This window comes from Pipistrellus hanaki, assembly GCF_964339955.1.
Source record: "Pipistrellus hanaki genome assembly, chromosome: 5".
NCBI lineage: Eukaryota > Metazoa > Chordata > Mammalia > Chiroptera > Vespertilionidae > Pipistrellus > Pipistrellus hanaki.
The window spans coordinates 77996956-78018566 of record NC_140507.1 but is presented as its reverse complement, the minus strand read 5'-3'; the positions used below and the strand labels follow the sequence as shown (position 1 = coordinate 78018566).

At 39.1% G+C, this 21611-nt stretch overlaps 1 protein-coding gene across 1 annotated transcript; it reads right to left on the bottom strand.

The window, feature by feature from the left end:
* Nucleotides 1-3570: 3570 nt before the first annotated feature.
* On the bottom strand, nt 3571-20490 carry LOC311623358 (olfactory receptor 1078-like; the record flags this gene model as incomplete). The annotated part of the gene is made up of 2 exons (XM_084885356.1): nt 3571-4528; nt 19550-20490. 2 exons carry the CDS (start codon nt 20488-20490, stop codon nt 3571-3573), a joined length of 1899 nt encoding a protein of 632 aa, XP_084741482.1.
* Between the last annotated feature and the right edge of the window lie 1121 nt (nt 20491-21611).

The window sequence follows — 21611 nt, the reverse complement described above, 5'->3', positions numbered from 1 at the left end:
AGCCAGCCTTGCTGTATAGCTGTAAATGGGACCACAATAAGGTCAGGGTCTCGGCCCACTAATTGGCCTGTCCGAAGGTGGGCTAAAGCTATCAGCTGGGAAACCAAATCATGAAAATGAGTTAATACCTTAGTTGGAGAATAAGCCAAACAACTCCAGGAGTTTGCCAAATGACCCCAGTGGGTGTATGTGTTGTAGGGAAAATTAAAACCTGTAAAGGAAGGGAGTAATCAATTCTAGTAAGTTGCTGGAAAACCTTTAGTTGAGACATTGTTAGCTGAAGCAGCCTCCACCTTGTTTGTTCCATGTAAGTTTCTGTTATTTCCTGCCTAAGGGCTACATGTAAATTTCTGTTTAAGTTGCCTAAGATGTTTTCCCCAAACCCTCAATAAAAAGGGGTGGCAGGGCCAGAGCAGGGAGTAGTTCTCCCAATGGAGTTGGACTACCGCCTGGCCCCCCATATCGCCAAGTTGAATTTCTTCAAGTCTTAAGTTTCTTCATTTGTGTGCGGCCCTTCTCCTGAACCCGAACCCTGAATTGGAACTCTTTCCACGTGGGCCGTGAAAGAGATTCCCACAGTAAGTCGTGCTGAATTTAAAAGCATTCTCAACTTTATGTAAGGCTGTCTTGGCTTCCTGTCCAGCAGTGCGGGGATGACGAAGATGAATCTCCCCTTACTATATGAAATAAAGGGCTTAAGTAAGCAGTGGTTAATTTTAAAGCAGGTCAAACCCAGTTAACATCTCCTAATAATTTTTGCAAGTCATTTAATGTAAGTAAAGTGTCATCCAAATTTGAATTTTCTGAGGTTTTATTTTTCCCCCCCTCAATAATGCTGCCAAGGTAAGAAAAAGGAAATGTCCTTTGAACTTCTTCAGGTGCTATGCATAATCCAGCACAGTGCAGAGAATCCTGTAAATCTATACAGATATTATTTAGATGTGTTTCATTTTTATGAGCTAAGAGAATGTCATCCATATAATGAATAATATAAGCCTGGGAATATTTTTCCTTATAGGATGTATGGCTGCAGCCACAAAATTCTGACATAGGTAGGACTATTGACCATGCTGTGAGGCAATACTTGAGCATATCTCCACCCCCATTATCCCAATCCAACAGGTGCTGTTTCCTTTCTTCCTCCAATCCTTGCTCATATTTGGGAGGAAGCGCACATCTGGAGGACTCTCTCCCACAGGAGCTGTAGCCCGAGGCAATGGAGGCACCGATGGTGAAGTTGGAAGCCTCTGGAAACCTTTCTCCATCTGTTTTGATTCCCCTGCCACATTCATCTACTCCCTTTCTGGAGTGAGCTCTAGGCAGTATCAAATCAGGGACCACACACCAAAAGTAGAGGCAGTCATTTCCTCTGGACCTTCAGCTATATAATGAACTCAAAATTGTTTTCCTACCTTCTCCCATGCCTCTATATTTACCTTTCCTTCCTCAGAAAACCATGGGCCGGTTTTACTCACAAAACCCAACAAACCGAAAAGCTGTTCATACCTCACAGAACAGCCCCTTGCTTGGAAAATAGCCTTAAGTATGGATATGTATAAATTCTTTTCCTACAATCCTGAATTTCCCATGTTTTACACCTAGTTATTACTAAACGGCACTCCTTACCTTCCTTTTTGCTTTCTGCATGTGCTTCACTGGAGCATCCTTTCACCTGACAATTGCAGTTCCTCACACTCAGGCCCACATTTGGTGCCCCTTGGTTGAACTCAGCCCTGCATTGGGTGCCACTTGTACCACACCAGCACAGCCAAAGGTTCGGTGAGGCTAAGGGAGGGTGGCAAAGGATGGAGAAAAGACAGACAAAGAGAATAAGCTGTGTCTAGGTGGATCTTCTGTGCCTGGCTAAGTCCACAGAACAGATCCAGACGGCAAGCTGAGCCTTTATTTTATAGTCAGAGGGAAACAAGGTAGTGGTCACCATAGTTACAATGTTCTTATGAGTTTCACTTGTTTTGACAGCACTTGCTGCACCTCATACAGCCCATTAGCTACCCAGATAGGATCTAAGGGGTGCCATAATGTCAAGCTTAATTATGATAAGAGGGATGTGCCCTCTAAGCTGGGACTTTTTTGTGGCTTTGCCAGCAGGTCAGTCCAAGACTTAATCCTATAGCCACTCCCTACACATTGTGAATTTAGAACACAAGAAAGAGTCACATTAGTAGGGAACAATGCTTTCAAGGAGCCTTGTCCTACATGGCTCAGCTGGTTGAGCATCATCCCATGCATAGAAAGGTTGCTGGTTCTATTTCCAGTCAGGGCACATTTCCAGACTGTGGGTTGGAAACGTAAGTTGGAATGTGTATGGGAGACAACTGATCAATATTTCTCTCTCATATGAATGTCTCTATCTATCTATCTCTATCTATCTCTCTCTCTCTCCCTCTCACTTTTAAAAAAATGAATAAAAATAAAGTTTTAAAGCAAAAACAATGAAATAGTTCAGGAAAAATCATAAAATACACCACATAATCTTTCATCCCAATGAATAAAAATCCTTACACAAGGAAGCATATTCCACACTTTAAGTACACAAGTGCCAAGAAAAAACATTTTTGTATAGTAAGAAATTGTATAGCTATTATTGCTTTATCACATTTAAGGTCATCTCTAACTCTAACCATATTAGATCAATCTATCTATTAAAAGGCATATTTCCTTGTAGATTCTTCTTGGAAACATGTGTCTAATAGTCATTTTTTGACAGTGGCTATGGTAGGTATGTGTACATACAGCTCAACAATAGAATGAAAATATATAGCCAGGAGACCAACTATAAAACATACTAGCGCGTTGAAGTCTATATTATCAAGAAGAGCAATAAAGGTAGTGTTCTACAAAGTAATGATGAACATCAATCTGCTGCCTCCTGCTTGCCTCCTACTGAGGACCTGGGAATCTAGTGTGGGAACTGAGCCCGAAACCTGGGCATGTGCCCTGACCAGAATCAAACAGTGACCTCCTGGTTCATAGGTCTACGCTCAACCACTGAACCACACAGGCCAGGGGGCTGTTCTTTTTCCTAGCTGATAGTTTCTGCCTGTTACTAACTGGAAGAGACTAAGACAGTTGCCACAGGTCTGTAAGGACAAGAGGAAACACAATTAATTAGCTTTTCTTGGACTTTTTATTGGGACTGGAACTTCTTTTATACCTGTAAGTTTTTCAATGTAGTGATCTTATTCATAAGTCAAAAGAATAAAGGCATGCAACAAAAAAAAAAGAAAGAAAGAAAGTAAGTAATGATGAACAAATAAGTGAAAACTTTGGTCTCAGATTTCACTCTACAATAAAATTATGCAAATGACCTTAATATTCAAGTATAACTTTGTCCATAAAAGTAGGATAATTCATGGCAATTCTTTCAGTAAAACAATAGAAAAATTACTTAGTATTAAAAACAGCATAATATAATAAATGACACTAAAGTAATTCATGTTAATCTATGAGATAACAGAATTTTCAATTACATCTAGTCCAATAATTGGCTTTATTTGTGTCAGAACTTCCGGCTGGGAGGATTTGCACTCTGCATTCCTGGGAAATTCTTCAGCCTAGTACAGCTGGCCCTTGAAGAGCTTCCCTGCCAAGAAATCTTTGCAGACCCTTTTTTATGTCCCTGTTCCTCAGACTGTAGATGAAGGGGTTCAGCATGGGTGTGACCACCGTGTACATCACCGAGGCTATTGCACTTGAGTGTGAGCTGTGGAAAACAGCAGAGCTGAGGTAAACACCTAGGACTGTACCATAAAATAAGGAGACAACTGAGAGGTGAGAGGCACAGGTAGAAAATGCTTTATACTTCCCCTGAGCTGATGGGATTGCACGTATGGAGGAAATTATCTTGGAGTAAGAGTAAAGGATCCCAGCAAAGGGACCACCACATAGCAGCCCAGCTGAAAAATACATTATAGTGTTGGTAAGAAAGATGTCAGAACAGGCAAGTTGGACCACCTGGTTGAGTTCACAGAAAAAGTGGTGTATTTCCAAGTCTGAGCAGAAGCTCAGACCCAACACCATTAAGCCTTCTAGCAAGGAATTCAAGATACTCATGATCCAGGACACCAGAACCAGCAGTCCACAGAGCCGGGGATTCATGATGACTATGTAGTGCAGGGGGTAGCAGATGGCCACATACCTGTCATAGGCCATTATAGTTAGAAGGAAGATGTCCCAACCTCCAAAGAGTAAGAAAAAATACATCTGTGCGATGCAGCCTTCATAGGTGATGGTTTTGCTCTGTGTCTGGATGTTCCACAGCATCTTTGGGATGGTGGTGGAGATGAAACAGATGTCTACGAAGGACAGGTTAGAGAGGAAGAAGTACATGGGCGTGTGGAGGTGGGAGTCTGAGCTGACGGCCAGGATGATGAGCAGGTTTCCCAACACAGTGATCAGGTACATGGAGAGGAAAAGCCCAAATATGAAGGGCTGCAGTTCCAGTGCCTTTGAAAGTCCCAGAAGAAGGAAGGCTGAAATTTGGGTATCATTGCCTAGTTCCATGTGTCAGAGGTGTCTATCAGAAAATAGAAGAAATTTATAACTAAATGTCACATTAGTAAGCATTTGTACCTGAGAATCAATGATATATTTATGTTTTAGAATCAGGAAAATTATTTCCATTGTTGCTGTGATTTGATCCTCATTATGGTATCTCCATTGTCATTTGTCATTACAATTTCTTTTTACATCAACCTGTTCTTCAAACATAATGTACATTGCTGTTTTACTGTGGATATCTCTCGTGCATTTGTGGAATATATATTGACTATAAACCATGTTCTGGGCATTGTTCAGAGTATGAGATGCTGAAAAATAATCTCTATAAACTAAGGATGGAAAAAAAAATACTATCAAATTAAAAATAATAATAAAACAGATCCAATGGTGCAGCTGCAAAAGAAAAAGTAAATCACATTAAGTGGAGAAAGTGGATACAGGGTGCTCGCTTTTATAGTGTTTAGCCAGGACAGGCCAACAGAGGACACTTAGCAGGTACCTTATGGAAGACTAAGTGGGAGGCTGAGGGGGAAGTGTTTGCCAGGCAGAAGGTGCAGCCAGTGCAAAGGCCCTGAGGAAGCAGATTGCTTAGAAAATCAGGGCTCAAAATTAGCCAGAGTGTCAAGGGGAATGAGCATGACAGAGCAGGATCAGAGGTTGTGTAAGAGGATATTAAGAAACAAGGTGGCCTGTGTTTTTCTCTTGTAACTTCAAGTCATGGACAGTTCCTTGTACATACTATGTAAATCTCCCACTTTATTAATCTTGTGAATAGAAAAGAATCTCATCCTTAGTTTCTCCTCCTGATAAGAGTCACCTTTGAATATACCAGTCCAGGCACCCCTGCTCTGAGGATTGCTCTCAGTTTACAAGGCACACACACACTTGCACACACACACACTCACACACACACACACACACACACACACACACACAATGCAGAACATCATGGACTCTTCATCTGTGTTATTTCCATGCTCTTCTCCCTCCCACACTATGTAGTCTATGAGCAGATACACGTCCAGGTATCCAGATCAAGTAGCTTTTCCAAATAGAATTTAGGAATAGTATTTATATATTCCTGTAGTAAGCCTTCAATGGGCAAATAAACTTTGGGATTTATATTACTATGCATATTTTCTGACCTATAGTTAAATCAATATAAATAATAGTTTAAATGAACATAGAGGGAGAGAGAGCAATAAAATCAATATTAGGAAGAAAAGAGATTTAATTAGCTCAGGTGGTCCCTAAGAGACAATGAGTAAGAAAAATCTTCTTTGAATTCTAGAATATTTCCAACCCTAATTACAAACCTGTAAAAACCAAGCAAAACTAATGAAGGAGAAAATTTAACTTGACTAAAATACAAAGGTAGATACCATGGACACAGAGAGAAGAGGGGGAAGGGCATGTGTTGGGGAGGTGGAAGGGATATGACCAGGGAGAAGTCAATGGGAGAAACAGGAGACTTATGTAATACTTTAAGAACTAAACAGCTAAATAAAAAAATAATAAAATACAATATATTTATAGATATAAGATTAATTACCCCAAGTGAAAACTGACCAAAAAAAAAAATTAACCAATAACTCCCATTCGGAAATGTATAAAATCAATACCGCTTTTATAGTGTTTAGCCAGGACAGGCCAACAGAGGACACTTAGCAGGTACCTTATGGAAGACTAAGTGGGAGGCTGAGGGGGAAGTGTTTGCCAGGCAGAAGGTGCAGCCAGTGCAAAGGCCCTGAGGAAGCAGATTGCTTAGAAAATCAGGGCTCAAAATTAGCCAGAGTGTCAAGGGGAATGAGCATGACAGAGCAGGATCAGAGGTTGTGTAAGAGGATATTAAGAAACAAGGTGGCCTGTGTTTTTCTCTTGTAACTTCAAGTCATGGACAGTTCCTTGTACATACTATGTAAATCTCCCACTTTATTAATCTTGTGAATAGAAAAGAATCTCATCCTTAGTTTCTCCTCCTGATAAGAGTCACCTTTGAATATACCAGTCCAGGCACCCCTGCTCTGAGGATTGCTCTCAGTTTACAAGGCACACACACACTTGCACACACACACACTCACACACACACACACACACACACACACACACACACAATGCAGAACATCATGGACTCTTCATCTGTGTTATTTCCATGCTCTTCTCCCTCCCACACTATGTAGTCTATGAGCAGATACACGTCCAGGTATCCAGATCAAGTAGCTTTTCCAAATAGAATTTAGGAATAGTATTTATATATTCCTGTAGTAAGCCTTCAATGGGCAAATAAACTTTGGGATTTATATTACTATGCATATTTTCTGACCTATAGTTAAATCAATATAAATAATAGTTTAAATGAACATAGAGGGAGAGAGAGCAATAAAATCAATATTAGGAAGAAAAGAGATTTAATTAGCTCAGGTGGTCCCTAAGAGACAATGAGTAAGAAAAATCTTCTTTGAATTCTAGAATATTTCCAACCCTAATTACAAACCTGTAAAAACCAAGCAAAACTAATGAAGGAGAAAATTTAACTTGACTAAAATACAAAGGTAGATACCATGGACACAGAGAGAAGAGGGGGAAGGGCATGTGTTGGGGAGGTGGAAGGGATATGACCAGGGAGAAGTCAATGGGAGAAACAGGAGACTTATGTAATACTTTAAGAACTAAACAGCTAAATAAAAAAATAATAAAATACAATATATTTATAGATATAAGATTAATTACCCCAAGTGAAAACTGACCAAAAAAAAAAATTAACCAATAACTCCCATTCGGAAATGTATAAAATCAATACCGCTTTTATAGTGTTTAGCCAGGACAGGCCAACAGAGGACACTTAGCAGGTACCTTATGGAAGACTAAGTGGGAGGCTGAGGGGGAAGTGTTTGCCAGGCAGAAGGTGCAGCCAGTGCAAAGGCCCTGAGGAAGCACTGGGCAAGGAATTAAATTGCTTGGCATTAAAATTATTGCTTGCCAAGCAATAATTTTAATGCCAAGCAATAGAAGACTGGTTTTTCCTATGCCTCTTCTATATTTATTTGACCAATAAGTTTTTATATGGCTGATGATAGATGAGAGAAGCCCTTTATCACTTTTCTTATGTGGCATTTCTGCTTTTCTTGTACTTTGGGTTTTTGAACTCACTTTTTTTACAAATAAATGGGCATAGTCTAATTCTGGTTGTGGTCTTCATCCAACATGCAAAGGCCTCCTAGGACATGATCAATAAGACCTGCACATGCCATGACGACCAATCCTGCTACACTGGGTAACTTTCTTCATATGATTTAAGCCTGAGCACATTGTCATGCGAACAATTATTTCATTGTACTCCGTCTTCACCATACAGTGCCAGAGCCAGACAAGCAGGGCTTCTTCACCTGTTTTGTTCACCTTTGTATTTTCTCAAATGTTTGTGACTATATCTATGTGCACCTATGTAGGAACACATTTCAGTAAAAGTGAAGTTATAAAATGAAAGGCATGTCAGAGAGAATGAACCCTAGTTAAACAGAGTGAATTGCAAGCAACTGTATTAAAGAAAACTGAGTGGAGCATCAAAAACTAACCAAAACATGATGTAATAAATACCAATAAGTTAGGGTTACCAACATGAATTAGTACTAGTCAAATTGGCAGTGGCACAGACATAGAAGGTAATCTATAATGTTTCTAGAAATTTTAACAAAGAATTCATGCTTCATGGTTATTTGTTGAGTGAATTAAAAATTAAGTCCAATTTATGAGTACTTGTTAAGGATGCATTTCAGTATTTGGAAACATTAAATTGTTGAATAAAAAATGGAAAAATATAGCCGAAACCGGTTTGGCTCAATGGATAGAGCGTTGGCTTGGGGACTGAAAGGTCCCGGGTTTGATTCCGGTCAAGGGCATGTACCTTGGTTGCGGGCATATCCCCAGTAGGGGATGTGCAAGAGGCAGCTGATTGATGACTCTCTCTCATCGATGTTTCTAACTCTGTATCTCTCTCCCTTCCTCTCTGTACAAAATCAATAAAATATATATTTTTTTAAATGGAAAAATATCAACCTAGCAGAAAATGAAGTTGTTCTCCTACCTCAGTCACATCATAAAAAATCAGAGGAATTGCTTACTCACTGTCAAGTATAACCAGTTCAGGTGAAATGATAGAAAACTGCATATTAATACATATGGGTAGGGGAAATCATTGTAATTAAGTCAGAAGATTTAGAAGCAATGAGACAGACATATTTAACTAAATAAAAGTAAAACATTTTTATGGCCATAATATCCCCCACAGTGAATTGAGAAATAATAATTTATATTTATTTTAATTTTTTATTTTAAATTCCATAGAATTTATTGGGGTGTCACTGGTTAACAAAATTACATAGTATTCAGGTGTACATTTCTATAATATATCATATGTATATGTGTTCATCATTTCTAGTCAAGTCTCCTCCCATCATTGTTTATCTCCCTGTATACCTCCTCTACATTCACCACCATAATAATATTTAAAAACCATTTAAAAAATGATCATGAAAGAATAACAGACATATAAAATAATATTCAAATTAATGAGACCATCAAATATATGAATCTTTGGTCAAACACAGGAAAAGTTCAGAAAAAATTTAAAATTTTACATCTCTCAGCCTGGGGAAAACTTAAAAAGGTGTCCCATTGACTGGGATTGGAATTTGTACCAATAAACAAGTAGCAAAGGGGTACTCTGTTTTCTTTTCTGGCAGAACTGTAAAATGTTACAACATTGGGGAACCAATCTGAAGACAGCTATAAATATTATAAGTACATATATTCTTTAAGTCCTTGTTTCTCAATCTCCGCACTATTGACATTCTGGGCCAGATAATTGCCTGTGGTGTGTTCTCTCCTGTGCATCCCTGGACTCTACCTACACTTTCCTTGTGACAGACAGAAATATCTCTGAAAACTGCTGACTGTCCCTTGAGAGAACAATACTGCCACTGGTGGAGAACCAGAATTTTAATGTAACAACCTCAGAATATTTTGTATAATTGTTATACTAGCAGGGCATTGAGAAAGTACTGCTTATGGAAGGCTTTCAACTGTGCATAACACCCATTTCATAAAATATTATGTGCACATAGTAATAATGAATTGGCATCACATTAGTTGACTAGAGGAAAGGTTATAACGTATTGTTGAGTAATAAGGGATAGTGGGCACATAGGAAAAAGAGTGTACAACACATAAAGAGGATTTCTGATGGGCACAGGCTGCTACTCATGCATTTGTACAAATACATGTGAGTGTATATGTATGCATAACGCAGAAAAGAAGTTTTTTAAAACTAAGAATTTATGGAATACAGTTTATCAAAGGAATGAAATTGGGTTAAGTATAGTAGTTACAAAAGAACTGCATGAAACAAAATTAAGTGAGAATCAAATTAATCTATATAAAGACAGTTAATAATAATAACTTAATAACATCTACATGGCCACTAATTCCAAATTAAATTTCCAATAACTTTGAAATAAAAGAATATTATAGAATGGTTTTTTAAAAAATGTTTATTTCAGAGGTGAAAGAAGAGGGAGAGACAGAAGTATCAATGATGAGAGATAGTAATTGACTGGCTGCCTCATGCAGACCTACCAATGGGGACCAAGCCTGCAATGGACCCTAACCAGGAATCAAAGCATGGCCTGGTTCAACCACTGAGCCATGCTAGCCAGGCTCGAATGGATTTAAATTTGGAAGAAAGCAGTATCTAAGTTATAGTTTCTTCTTATTTAAAGATATTGGATTCAAATATGCTAATGAGGGTAAAGTTAATCTTTAGTAAATACAAAAGAGAAAGTTTTCCTGAGGATGGTAGAAGATGATGCTTGTTTTGTAAATAGAGCTAACAACAAAGGACCAAAAAGAAGATGGAGATGTGAAACAAGTTGGCAATGCTTGTAGGGTTGTTTTTTAGCACTACATATACAGAAGAGCATTCACTTTCCTTTTTGCTGAAAGAAATGATGCAAACATGAAAATTATAAAAGTAAGAGCTGCATTTTTTTCATTAAGAAAAGTAAAATTGTGGGGTAAATTGGGGGAAAATGAGACATATGTAAAACTTTAGGCAATAAAAAAAAGAAGAGTAAAATTTAAAAAAAAAAATCAATGGAGAGAATGCAATATAAATAATGACAGATTTAAGTCCACAATATTAATAAACACAATTGCCCACATATACGCATATTAAGGTACTCAATAACAAACAACAAAGTAAGTGAAAGGGACCTCTAATTCCTTATTTAGAAGAATGCAATCAAAAACAACAATAGCCAAAACCGGTTTGGCTCAGTGGATAGAGTGTCAGCCTGCGGTCTGAAAGGTCCCAGGTTCCATTCTGGTCAAGGGCATGTACCTTATTTGCAGGCACATCCCCAGTGTGGGGTGTGCAGGAGGCAGCTGATCAATGATTCTCTCTCATTGATGTTTCTAACTCTCTATCTCTCTCCTTTCCTCTCTATAAAAAAATCAATAAAATATATTAAAAAAAAAAAACAAGAAAAAAGACACTCTGACCCTATACAATAACATCAGGATTATACAATGAACTTACAAGAGAGAAAACAAATGAAGTACTAACCCACAAATATATATTCAGATCATATGTGATGAAGTAATAGAGACGTTAAACTATTTGGAATACTCTTGTTACTTGCCAAATATATTATTTTTCATGTGCATTGAAAACCAGAGTGAAAGAAGCTTCTATAAAATGTACATCCCATGAACTGCTGTTGTAAGGTCATTTTTGCAAGAAATATATTGGTCCTAGATCTTTTTCATCAATGGAAACATAGTCAAATAGGTTCCATGATAAAAAATAAAGAACTACCCTCACTTGACTGGACATCCTTCCATACCTACTGCTCTATTTTCCTACTCCCATTAGTTGTAAAATTCACTGTACACATTCTACTTTTACTTGAATCACTTTGTGCCTCAGATTATCACCTCTAATTGGTCTTCCATCAGTTAATTATCAGAAATTGGTTCACTGTTCACTTCTCCTTTTGGCATCACAAATCAGTCAATCATTAGTTAATCGGGAAAACAGGCAATCATAGGCTAGTGCCTGTCAAGAGACCTCAGGTACATGAGATTGGCTTTGACTCTCTCTGACCCTTTCCGATAGTACCTACTGGACTTCTGGACTCACCTGATTGGGAACTCCGAGGAGGTCTTCATAAGAAAGTCCAACCTCCTGGATGGGTGATGGAGACTACAGCTCTCTGCCGAGACAAGACAGCGGGAAGGAGGCAAGCAAAGGTCTCTTATAAAAACTTAGGATTCCAAAAGAGGTCCAATCCAGCCCAAGGTCACACAAGCTGAGAGACTGGAGATGAGGAGATATTTACAACTTCCTATGTCTGCTCATTAGGTGCATTTCTGTCTTGTTACGCCAACTTCTAATCAACTGATTTCCCTGTGGGTCTGGACAGAAGGGAATGTTTTTCTGGAGATTTTGTGTTCCCAAAAGGCCAGCTTAGAATGAAAGTGAGTCCAGTTTTTACTGGTTCTTCCTTATAGCATTTGTTGGGTTTCAGAGGACAAACATCCAGCACCTTATGCCAACCCTGATTTAATTTTTTTCCCCCCCAAATTTAAAGCTAAGGATGTAGTATGGATTACCATATTTTCCGGCGTATAAGACGACCCCCTAATTTTACAGTTAAAACATAGGTTTAGGCCTATATTTGCTGTATAAGACTACCCCCCACTTCCGAGGCAACACCAGTTCATTTTTTTAATAGACCGCCTCTCTGACTCTGGCCAATCTGAGCAGGCTTTTTACTAGAACACTGTGTTCAGATTGGCCAGACTTTCTCTGACCCTTTCCGATAGTACCTACTGGACCTCTGGACTCACCTGATTGGGAACTCTGAGGGGAAGGTCTTCATAAGAAAGTCCAACCTCCTGGAAAAAGCCTGCTCAGATTGGCCAGAGTCAGAGAGGCGGTCTATTAAAAAAAAAGAACTGGTGTTGCCTCGGAAGTGGGGGGTAGTCTTATACAGCGAATATAGGCCTAAACTTATGTTTAACTGTAAAATTAGGGGTCCTCTTATACGCTGGAAAATACGGTAGAAAACTTGAATCTCCAAATATTGACTTGTGGTAGGGATGCAGGCTCTGATATCTACAGAAAATTGATATTTTTCTTTTCAACAAGGGGAGAACTAAGTTCCTTTGTTATAAATTTTGTGTTACACACTGGACTTCATGACACATTAGCCAAAAGAATTTGGCATTTCAACTTATATCACAAGTTAAGAGCTATCATTTAGTCCCTCACTGTGAAATACTTGTTAGTTGTAAGAAACATACCGTGTTTTCCTGAAAATAAGACATCCTTCGAAAATAAGACCTAGCACATGGAAAAATAAGACATCCCCTGAAAATAAGATCTAGCGCATCTTTGGGCACAAAAATTAATATAAGACACTTTATTTTTGGGGAAACAGGGTAGTTAGGTTATTTTATACTTTAAGCTAAGCTTGGAATAGGAGACCAAATAGACTTCCCTGTAGCCTTCAGCAGAATCCTAGTCCTGCAAACATCTTGATATTAGTGTCCCCCTCCCCCCTCCCAGGGACCCATTTCCTGTGATGACCTCAGGAATTGTAAAAGCATGAATGTATTTGTTTTAAATCTCTTAGATGGCAATTTTACATTAGCATTAAAAAGTGAATACACACCGACACTGGTTTGGCTCAGTGGATAAAGCATCAGTCTGTGGATTGAAAGGTCCCTAGTTCGATTCCTGTTAGGGGCATGTACCTTGGTTACAGGCACATCCCTGGTAGAGGGTGTGCAGGAGGCACCTGGTGGATGTTTCTCTTTCATCAATGTTTCTAGCTCTCTATCCTTCTCTCCTCCTCTCTGTAAAAAATAAAATATATATATATTTTAAAAAAGTGAATACACATTTATCCAATGAAATTTCTTCAGGAAACTGAGATCAAGTGTCTCAATTCATTCATTTACCCTTCCATGGGTAAAGACATTTTGAGTTGTAATCCTGCCCCTAAAAATAAATGAATGAATGAATGAATGAATAAATAAATAAATAAATAAATAAATATAAAAATAAATTCACTCATTTGTGGAATATAATGAACAACATAAACTGATGAACAGGGACAGATACAAAGGCAGAGAAGCATGGATCAGACTTGCCAGTCCTCAGAGGGAAGCTAGGGGAAGGTGGGCGAAAGATCAACTAAAAGACTTGTATGCATGAATATAAGCCTAACCAATGGACATGAACACCAAGGGGAGCGGGGTGAGGATGAGATGGGAGCAGGGAGTGGTTTGGGGAGTTAATAGAGGGATGAGGACACATATGTAATACCTTAATCAATAAAGAAATTAAAAAAAATTGTAATGAGTTCGGAGATATTCAGCCACTTTAGAGGGTAGAGAATTTGTTATTGCATAAAAGTACACGTGCTCCCAATTTTGATACCTTTGAGGCATTCACATAGGAAAAGTAATTCATCATTTAAGTTGATGTCTACCATTGACTTTAAATCTTCATGTCTAAATTTCCATCTTGCTCCCAACACTCTCTCTCCCCTTCTCTCTCTTGTTTTTCTCCCTTCCCTTTTCCTCACCTCTCCTTCTTCTTCCCCCTCTCTATCTTCCTCTGTCTCTTGTTCTGGTGAAACCAGCTGCCACATTGTGAGCTGCCCTGTGGAGAGACCCATATGGTGAGGAGTGAGAGCTGCCTAATGAACAGCCAGTGAGGAAATGAGTCCTTCCGAAAACACCTGAGTAGAATTGGGAATGACCCTTCCCTCATCAAGCCCTCAGCTGACACTGTGGCCCATTAGAGACCCTGAAGCAAAGAAAGCAAAGAAGCCATACCTCATTCCTGACCCACAAAAACTCCGAGATAATAAGTGCTTTGCTGTTACTTTAAGCCCTTACATTTGGGGCAATTTGTTGCACAGCAATAAGTCACTAACAGGGCAGAGTTTAGGAGGCGAAACTGGAGGTATGTGTTCACTAGTTTGAAATAAAACCGTAATAGAAAAAAAAAACACATAAAAAAATTAAAATGAGCCAGGACAGGTTTGGTTCAGTGGATAGAGCGTCGGCCTGGGTACTGAAAGGTCCTGGGTTCGATTCCGGTCAAGGGCATGTACCTTGGTTGCGGGCACGTCCCCATTAGGGGGTGTGCAAGAGGCAGCTGATCGATGATTCTCTCTCATTGATGTTTCTAACTCTCTATCCTTCTCTCTTCCTCTCTGTAAAAAATCAATAAAATATATTAAAAAATAAATAAATAAAAATGAAACTATAATAGACATCTGCCTTGGGCTGGCTTTGCCTGGCTGTAGAGTTTGAGACAAGGATTGAGTGCAGGCATTTTATTAGAAAGGGATCTTAGAAAGCATGAGTAGAAAAGAATAATCATGAGACAGTGAGGTATAAATAGCAAATACTGAGCATCTGAATGAGCACAATTCTATGGTGGGCACCCAGAGTTCAGTCCCTTCAGGGACCTCTGAGAGAGTGTGTAGGACACACTGTTGAAGAGTGAGGGAGCTGGGGTATTCTTCCACCAAAAGTTATGGAGGGTCATTCTCAGCGATGGTAACTCCCAACCAATTCTGACCTAAGGCCACAGGGGCCATAGAAAGCCCCAGGCAGAGCCGAAACTGGTTTGGCTCAGTGGATAGAGAGTAGGCCTGTGGACTGAAAGGTCCCAGGTTAGATTCCTTTCAAGGGAATGTACATTGGTTGCGGGTACATCCCCAGTGGGGGGCGTGCAAGAGGCAGCTGATCAATGACTCTCTCATCGATGTTTCTAACTCTCTATTCCTCTCTCTTCCTCTCTGTAAAAAATCAATAAAATATATTAAAAGAAAGAAAGAAAGAAAAGAAAGCCCCAGGCAGAGCATCCAAGTGTTAACCAGAGCAGGAATTATGGTGAGAAGAATGAGGAGCAAAGACTCATTGTTCCTGGGCCTCTGTTCTACAATGTCTCAGTACCTTGCAGACTGAGACAAACTCCATCTTTATTTAACATCTTGCTATTTTTGTCCTCATGAACGTTTTGCATTAATTTTCATTTTGTTAAAATACTGCATTCAAATAATAGTCATTTCCACTATTGAGTGCTTTGGTGCCCCCTTAGATTTTGCTTCTGTGGGAAGTGCTTGCTTTTCTTCGTAGTCCCAATTCAGGGTAGGGTTTCACGGATGAGGGCATCTGCACATACCAGAGAGGACTAAAGTATCAGCTGCCCTATCTGAGTCCGGATGGGCTTAGTTCTGCTCTAGTAACAAGCAAACCCCAAATCTCAGGGCTTTAAAGCATCAAGAATTTTCCTGACTACCTGGCTACTGTCTGGGAAAATGTACTTAGTGCCATTAAATACATTCACATGCAACCATTATCACCATTTTTCCAGAACTTTCTCATCTTCACAACCTGAAACGTGGTGCCCATCCTCCTCCCTCATCCCGTGGCATCCACAATTCTACTTTTGGTCTCTATGAATTTGAATACTCTAAGGACCTCATAAAAGTGGAGTCATATGGTATTTGTCCTTTTATGACTGGTTAATTTCACTCAGCATAATGTATTTAAGGGTCATTCATGTTGTAGCATGTGTGAGAACTTCCTTCCTTCTATTACAAAATTTAAGTGGTAAAAACACATAACAAAATCTTCCATTATAACCATTTTCAGTGTGTAGTTCAGCAGTGTTAAGTACATTTGCATTGTTGTGCAAATATCCCTCAAACCTTTTTTCATATTCCAAAAAATTGAAACTTTGCACTCACAAAACACTAACTCTTGAATCCCTCTCCTTCCACACCTGGCAAAAACCATTCTATTTTCTGTTTCTATGAATCTGGCAGCTTTTTTTTGGTAAATATATTTTTATTGATTTCAGAGAAGAAGGGAGAGGAAAAGAGAGAGAAACATCAATGATGAGAGAGAATCATAGATTGGCTGCCTCCTGCACACACCCCACTGAAGATCGATCCCACAATCCAGATATGTTCCTTGACCAGAAATTGAACCATGGTTTCCTGGTTCATAAATCTATCCTCAATCACTGAGACACATGTGCTTGGCTGAATTTGACTACTTTAGATATGTCATATAAGTGAAACCATGCAGTAGCTATCTTTTTGTGACTGGCATCCCTCACTAAGCATAAGGTCACCAACTCTCTCTCCTCTTTCAAATATCTATTTCTCTGTTGTATGTGCAATTCAAATGTCATCTCCTTCTGTCAGGACCTTGACATCCTATAAATACAAGTATCAGATTGGAAATTATTAAGAGCAGCTCAATAAGAAGAAAAGCCAAAAAAGATGGTTATAGAAAAAAAAAAAGAACAGCTTTCTAGCTATGTTTATCAATGAGTTAAGTACCTGGACTCGTGATGTCTGGAAATAAAAAGTTCTAATTCTTTTTTTTCTTTATTGAATAAGATAATACATATGTGTGCTTATCCGCTCGTTGCCCCCCACCTTCCCACTCATGCCCTCACTCCCCTATTGTCTGTGTCTGTTGGTTAGGCTTATATGGATGCATACAAGTCCTTTGGTTGATCTCTCCCCCTAATCCCCACCCTCCCCTACCTTCCCTCTGAGGTCTAGTTCTTTTCAGCCTAGAAATGGTAAGTGGGATTCAAGTGGCAGAGTGAGGATATTTATATTTGGAGGGGCTTGATCTTCTAGAGTAGGATTTCCACATCTGCTTATTAAATATGTATTTACTCTCATTTTCATCTCTAAGATCACTCAATGTTGAGGGCTGATGTAGAAATGAAACTTCCCTGAATTAAAATTTGCACAAATGGTAGACTGTCTGTACAGAGATGGCCCCAATTCTTTATCTTCTTTCACATTTTTGGCAATGTGACTGTGAGTTCCAGAGGAGCAGTCTTTTTCTCCACCTTTCAATCTGGGCTGGACTTAGGATATTTTACTTGTTTTGGCCAATAAAATATGGTGGAAGGGACAGTGTACTTTACCAGGCCTTGGTGCATTTCCACTGCTCTCACTCAGAACCTTGGCTCAGCCATGTGATCAAACCCAGGGGGCCTTCCAGAGAAGGAGAGGACATGGGGACAGAGCTCATTTATTCCAGCCAAGCTCTGCCCCCAGGTCAGTCACCATAGCTGAGCCCCTAATACATTAGAAAGGTCAACAGAGACACCCCAGCTGACCCATAGCTGACTGCAGACTCATGAGGAGACCAGCAGAGATCAGAACACTTCCCACTACACAAACCCATTGGAAAAATAAAGAAATAATATTAAACCATTTGTTTTTAGGATGGTTTGCTATATAGCAATAGTGAATTGATAGTATAATCAAAGCAAAAAGAACTGAGAAATATAATAATAATAATAATATTATAATAATCTGCTACTTCTTTGGCATTTGTGCTGATATTTGAGGACAGTACTCACAATAATACTGTAATTCCAATGCATTTAGATAACTATAAAATTGACTCCATTGAGATTCCCTTCTGGCAGTCAAGACAGGATGGAAGGTTATGCATGTTTGTGCAAGAAAATCTTTGTGCAGGATTAATCTTTTGATCATAAAGACTTAAGATATTGCCCTTGCCAGTTTGGCTCATTATATAGACCATAGGCCTGGGACCTGAAGGGTCCCAGATTTCAATTCCAGTCAAGGAATGCCCATGTTTCGGTCTCAGTCCCCAGTAGGAGAGTGCAGGAGGCAGCCAATTAATGATTCTCTCTCATTATTGGTGTTTCTCTCCCTCTCTCTCTCTCTCTCTCTCTCTCTCTCTCTCTCTCTCTCTCTCTCTCTCTTTTCCTCTCTGAAATCAATTATATATATATTACTGATATATATATATTTAAAAATTTTTTTAAAGATTGAAGATATTCCTGAGTGTAAAGATACTTCTTGTGTGATAGTGAGATTGTTCACTTACATTCCCTCTGGTGGATTTGAAAAAATTTAGAAAAGGGGAGATAGTAAAATTAGAACACTAGAAAGACTCACTTTAGTAGGGAGTACATTTAAAGCTTTCAAGTAGCCCTGGCCTGTATGGCTCAGTTGGTTGAGTATCACCCCATGCACAGAAAGGTTGCTGGTTCTATTCCCAGTCAGGGCACATTTCCAAATGGTGGATTGGATCCCTGATTTTAATGTGTATGGGAGACAACTGATCAATATTTCTTGCTCATGTGGATTTTTCTCTCTTCTTCTCTCACTATCCTGCTCAGTTTCCAAACATTATATAAAAAGAAAGTTTTATAGCAAAAACAGTGAGATAGTTCAGCAAAATAATAAAATATTCTACTTAACCTTTCACTCCAATGAATAAAGCATCTTATACATGGACAGTATATTCCACACTTTATTAAGTACAGAAATGCCATGAAAACAGTTTTGTATAGGAAATACTGTACTGCTATTATAGCTTCATAACTTTTAAGGTCATCTCTGACTCTAACCATATAAGAGTGTATTTCATTGTAGACTCTTCTTGGAAACCTGTGACTGATAGTCAATTTTTGCCAGTGGCTATAGTAGGCATGTGGACACACAGATTAATAATAGAATAAAAAGATAAAACCAGGAGACCAGCTACAAAGCATGCTGGCATCTTAAAGTCTACATTATCAAGAAGAATGGTAAAAGTAGTACTATAGAAAATAATGATGAACAAATAAGTGAAAACTATGGCCTCAGATTTCACTCTACAATAAAATTATGCAAATGACCTTAATATCCAAGTATAATTTTGTCCATAAAGGTACTATAATTCAGGGCAATTCTTTCAGTAAAACAATAGAAAAATTACTTGGAATGAATTATGGCATAAGATAATAAATAATGCTAAAGTAATTCATGTTAACCTATGATATAACTGAGAATTTCCAATTACATCTAGTCCAAAGATTGGCTTTAGTTGTGTCAGATCTTCTGGCTGTGAGGATGTGTACCCTGTATTCTTGGGCAATTCTTCAGCCTAGTACAGTTGGCCTTGAAGAGCTTCCCTGCCAGAGAATCTTTCCAGGGCCCCTTTTATGTCCTTGTTCCTGAGACTGTAGATGAAGGGGTTCAGCATGGGTGTGACCACAGTGTACATCACCGAGGCTGTTGCACTTGAGTATGAGCTGTGGAAAACAGCAGAGCTGAGGTAAACACCTAGGACTGTACCATAAAATAAAGAGACAACTGAGAGGTGAGATGCACAGGTAGAAAATGCTTTATACTTCCCCTGAGCTGATGGGATTGCACGTATGGAGGAAATTATCTTGGAGTAAGAGTAAAGGATCCCAGCAAAGGGACAACCACCTAGAAGTCCAGCTGAAAAATACATTATAATGTTGTTAAAAAAGGTGTCAGAACAGGCAAGTTGGACCACCTGGTTGAGTTCACAGAAAAAGTGGGGTATTTCCAAGTCTGAGCAGAAGCGCAGACCCAACACCATTAATGTTTCCAACAAGGAATTCAGGACACTCGTAATCCAGGATACCAGAACCAGCAGTCCACAGAGCCGGGGATTCATGATGACTATGTAGTGCAGGGGGTAGCAGATGGCCACATACCTGTCATAGGCCATTGCAGTTAGAAGGAAGATGTCCCAACCTCCAAAGAGTATGAAAAAATACATCTGTGTGATGCAGCCTGCATAGGTGATGGCTTTGCTCTGTGTCTGGATTTTCCACAGCATCTTTGGGATGGTGGTGGAGGTGAAACAGATGTCTATGAAGGACAGTTTGGAGAGGAAGAAGTACATGGGTGTATGGAGGTGGGAGTCTGAGCTGACAGCCAGGATGATGAGCAGGTTTCCCAACACAGTGACCAGGTACATGGAGAGGAAAAGCCCAAATATGAGGGGCTGCAGTTCCAGTGCCTGTGAAAGTCCCAGAAGAAGGAATGCTGAAATTTGGGTATCATTGCCTGGTTCCATGTGTCAGAGGTGTCTATCAGAAAATAGAAGAAATTTATAACTAAATGTCACATTAGTTAGCATTTGTACCTGAGAATCAATGACATATTTATGTTTTAGAATCAGGAAAATTATTTCCATTGTTGCTGTGATTTGATCCTCATTACGGTAACTCCATTGTCATTTGTCATTAGAATTTCTTTTACACCAACCTGTTCTTCAAACAGAATGTATATTGCTGTTGTACTGCGGATATCTCTCATGCATTTGTGGAATATATATTGACTATAAACCATGTTCTGGGCACTGTTCAGAGTATAGGATGCTGAAAAATAGTCTCTATAAACTAATGATGGAAAAAAATACTATCAAATTAAAAAATAATAAAACAGATCCAATGGTACAGCTGCAAAAACAAAAAGTAAATCACATTAAGCGGAGAAAGTGAATATGGGGTGTTCTCTTTTATAGTGTTTAGCCAGAACTGGCCAACAGAGGACACTTAGCAGGTACCTTATGGAAGACTAAGTTGGCGACTGAAAGGGAAGTGTTTGCCAGGTAGAAAGTACAGCCAGTGCAAAGGCCCTGAGGAAGCAGATTGTTTAGAAAGTCAGGGCTCAAAATGAGCCAGAGTGTCAAAGGGAATGAGCATGGCAGAGCAGGATCAGAGGTGGTGTCAGAGGATATTAAGAAACAAGGTGGCCTGTGTTTTTCTCTTGTAACTTTAAGTCATGGAGCGTACCTTGTGCACACTATGTAAATCTCCCACTTTATTAATCTGTTGCAAAAGCATCTTGTGAATAGTAAAGAAACTCATCCTTAGTATCTCCACCAGGTAATGGAGTCATCTTTGAATATATCAGTCCAGGCACCCGTGCTCTGAAGACTGCTCTCAGTTTACAAGGCACACACACACAATGCAGAACACCATGGACTTTTCATCTGTGTTATTTCCATGTTCTTCTCTCTCCCACACTATGTAGGCTATGAGCAGATACAAGTCCAGGTATTCAGATCAAGTAGCTTATCCAAATAGAATTTAGGAATAGTATTTATATATTCCTGTAGTAAGCCTTCAATGGGCAAATAAACTTTGGGATTTATATTTCTATGCATATTTTCTGACCTATAGTTAAATAAAT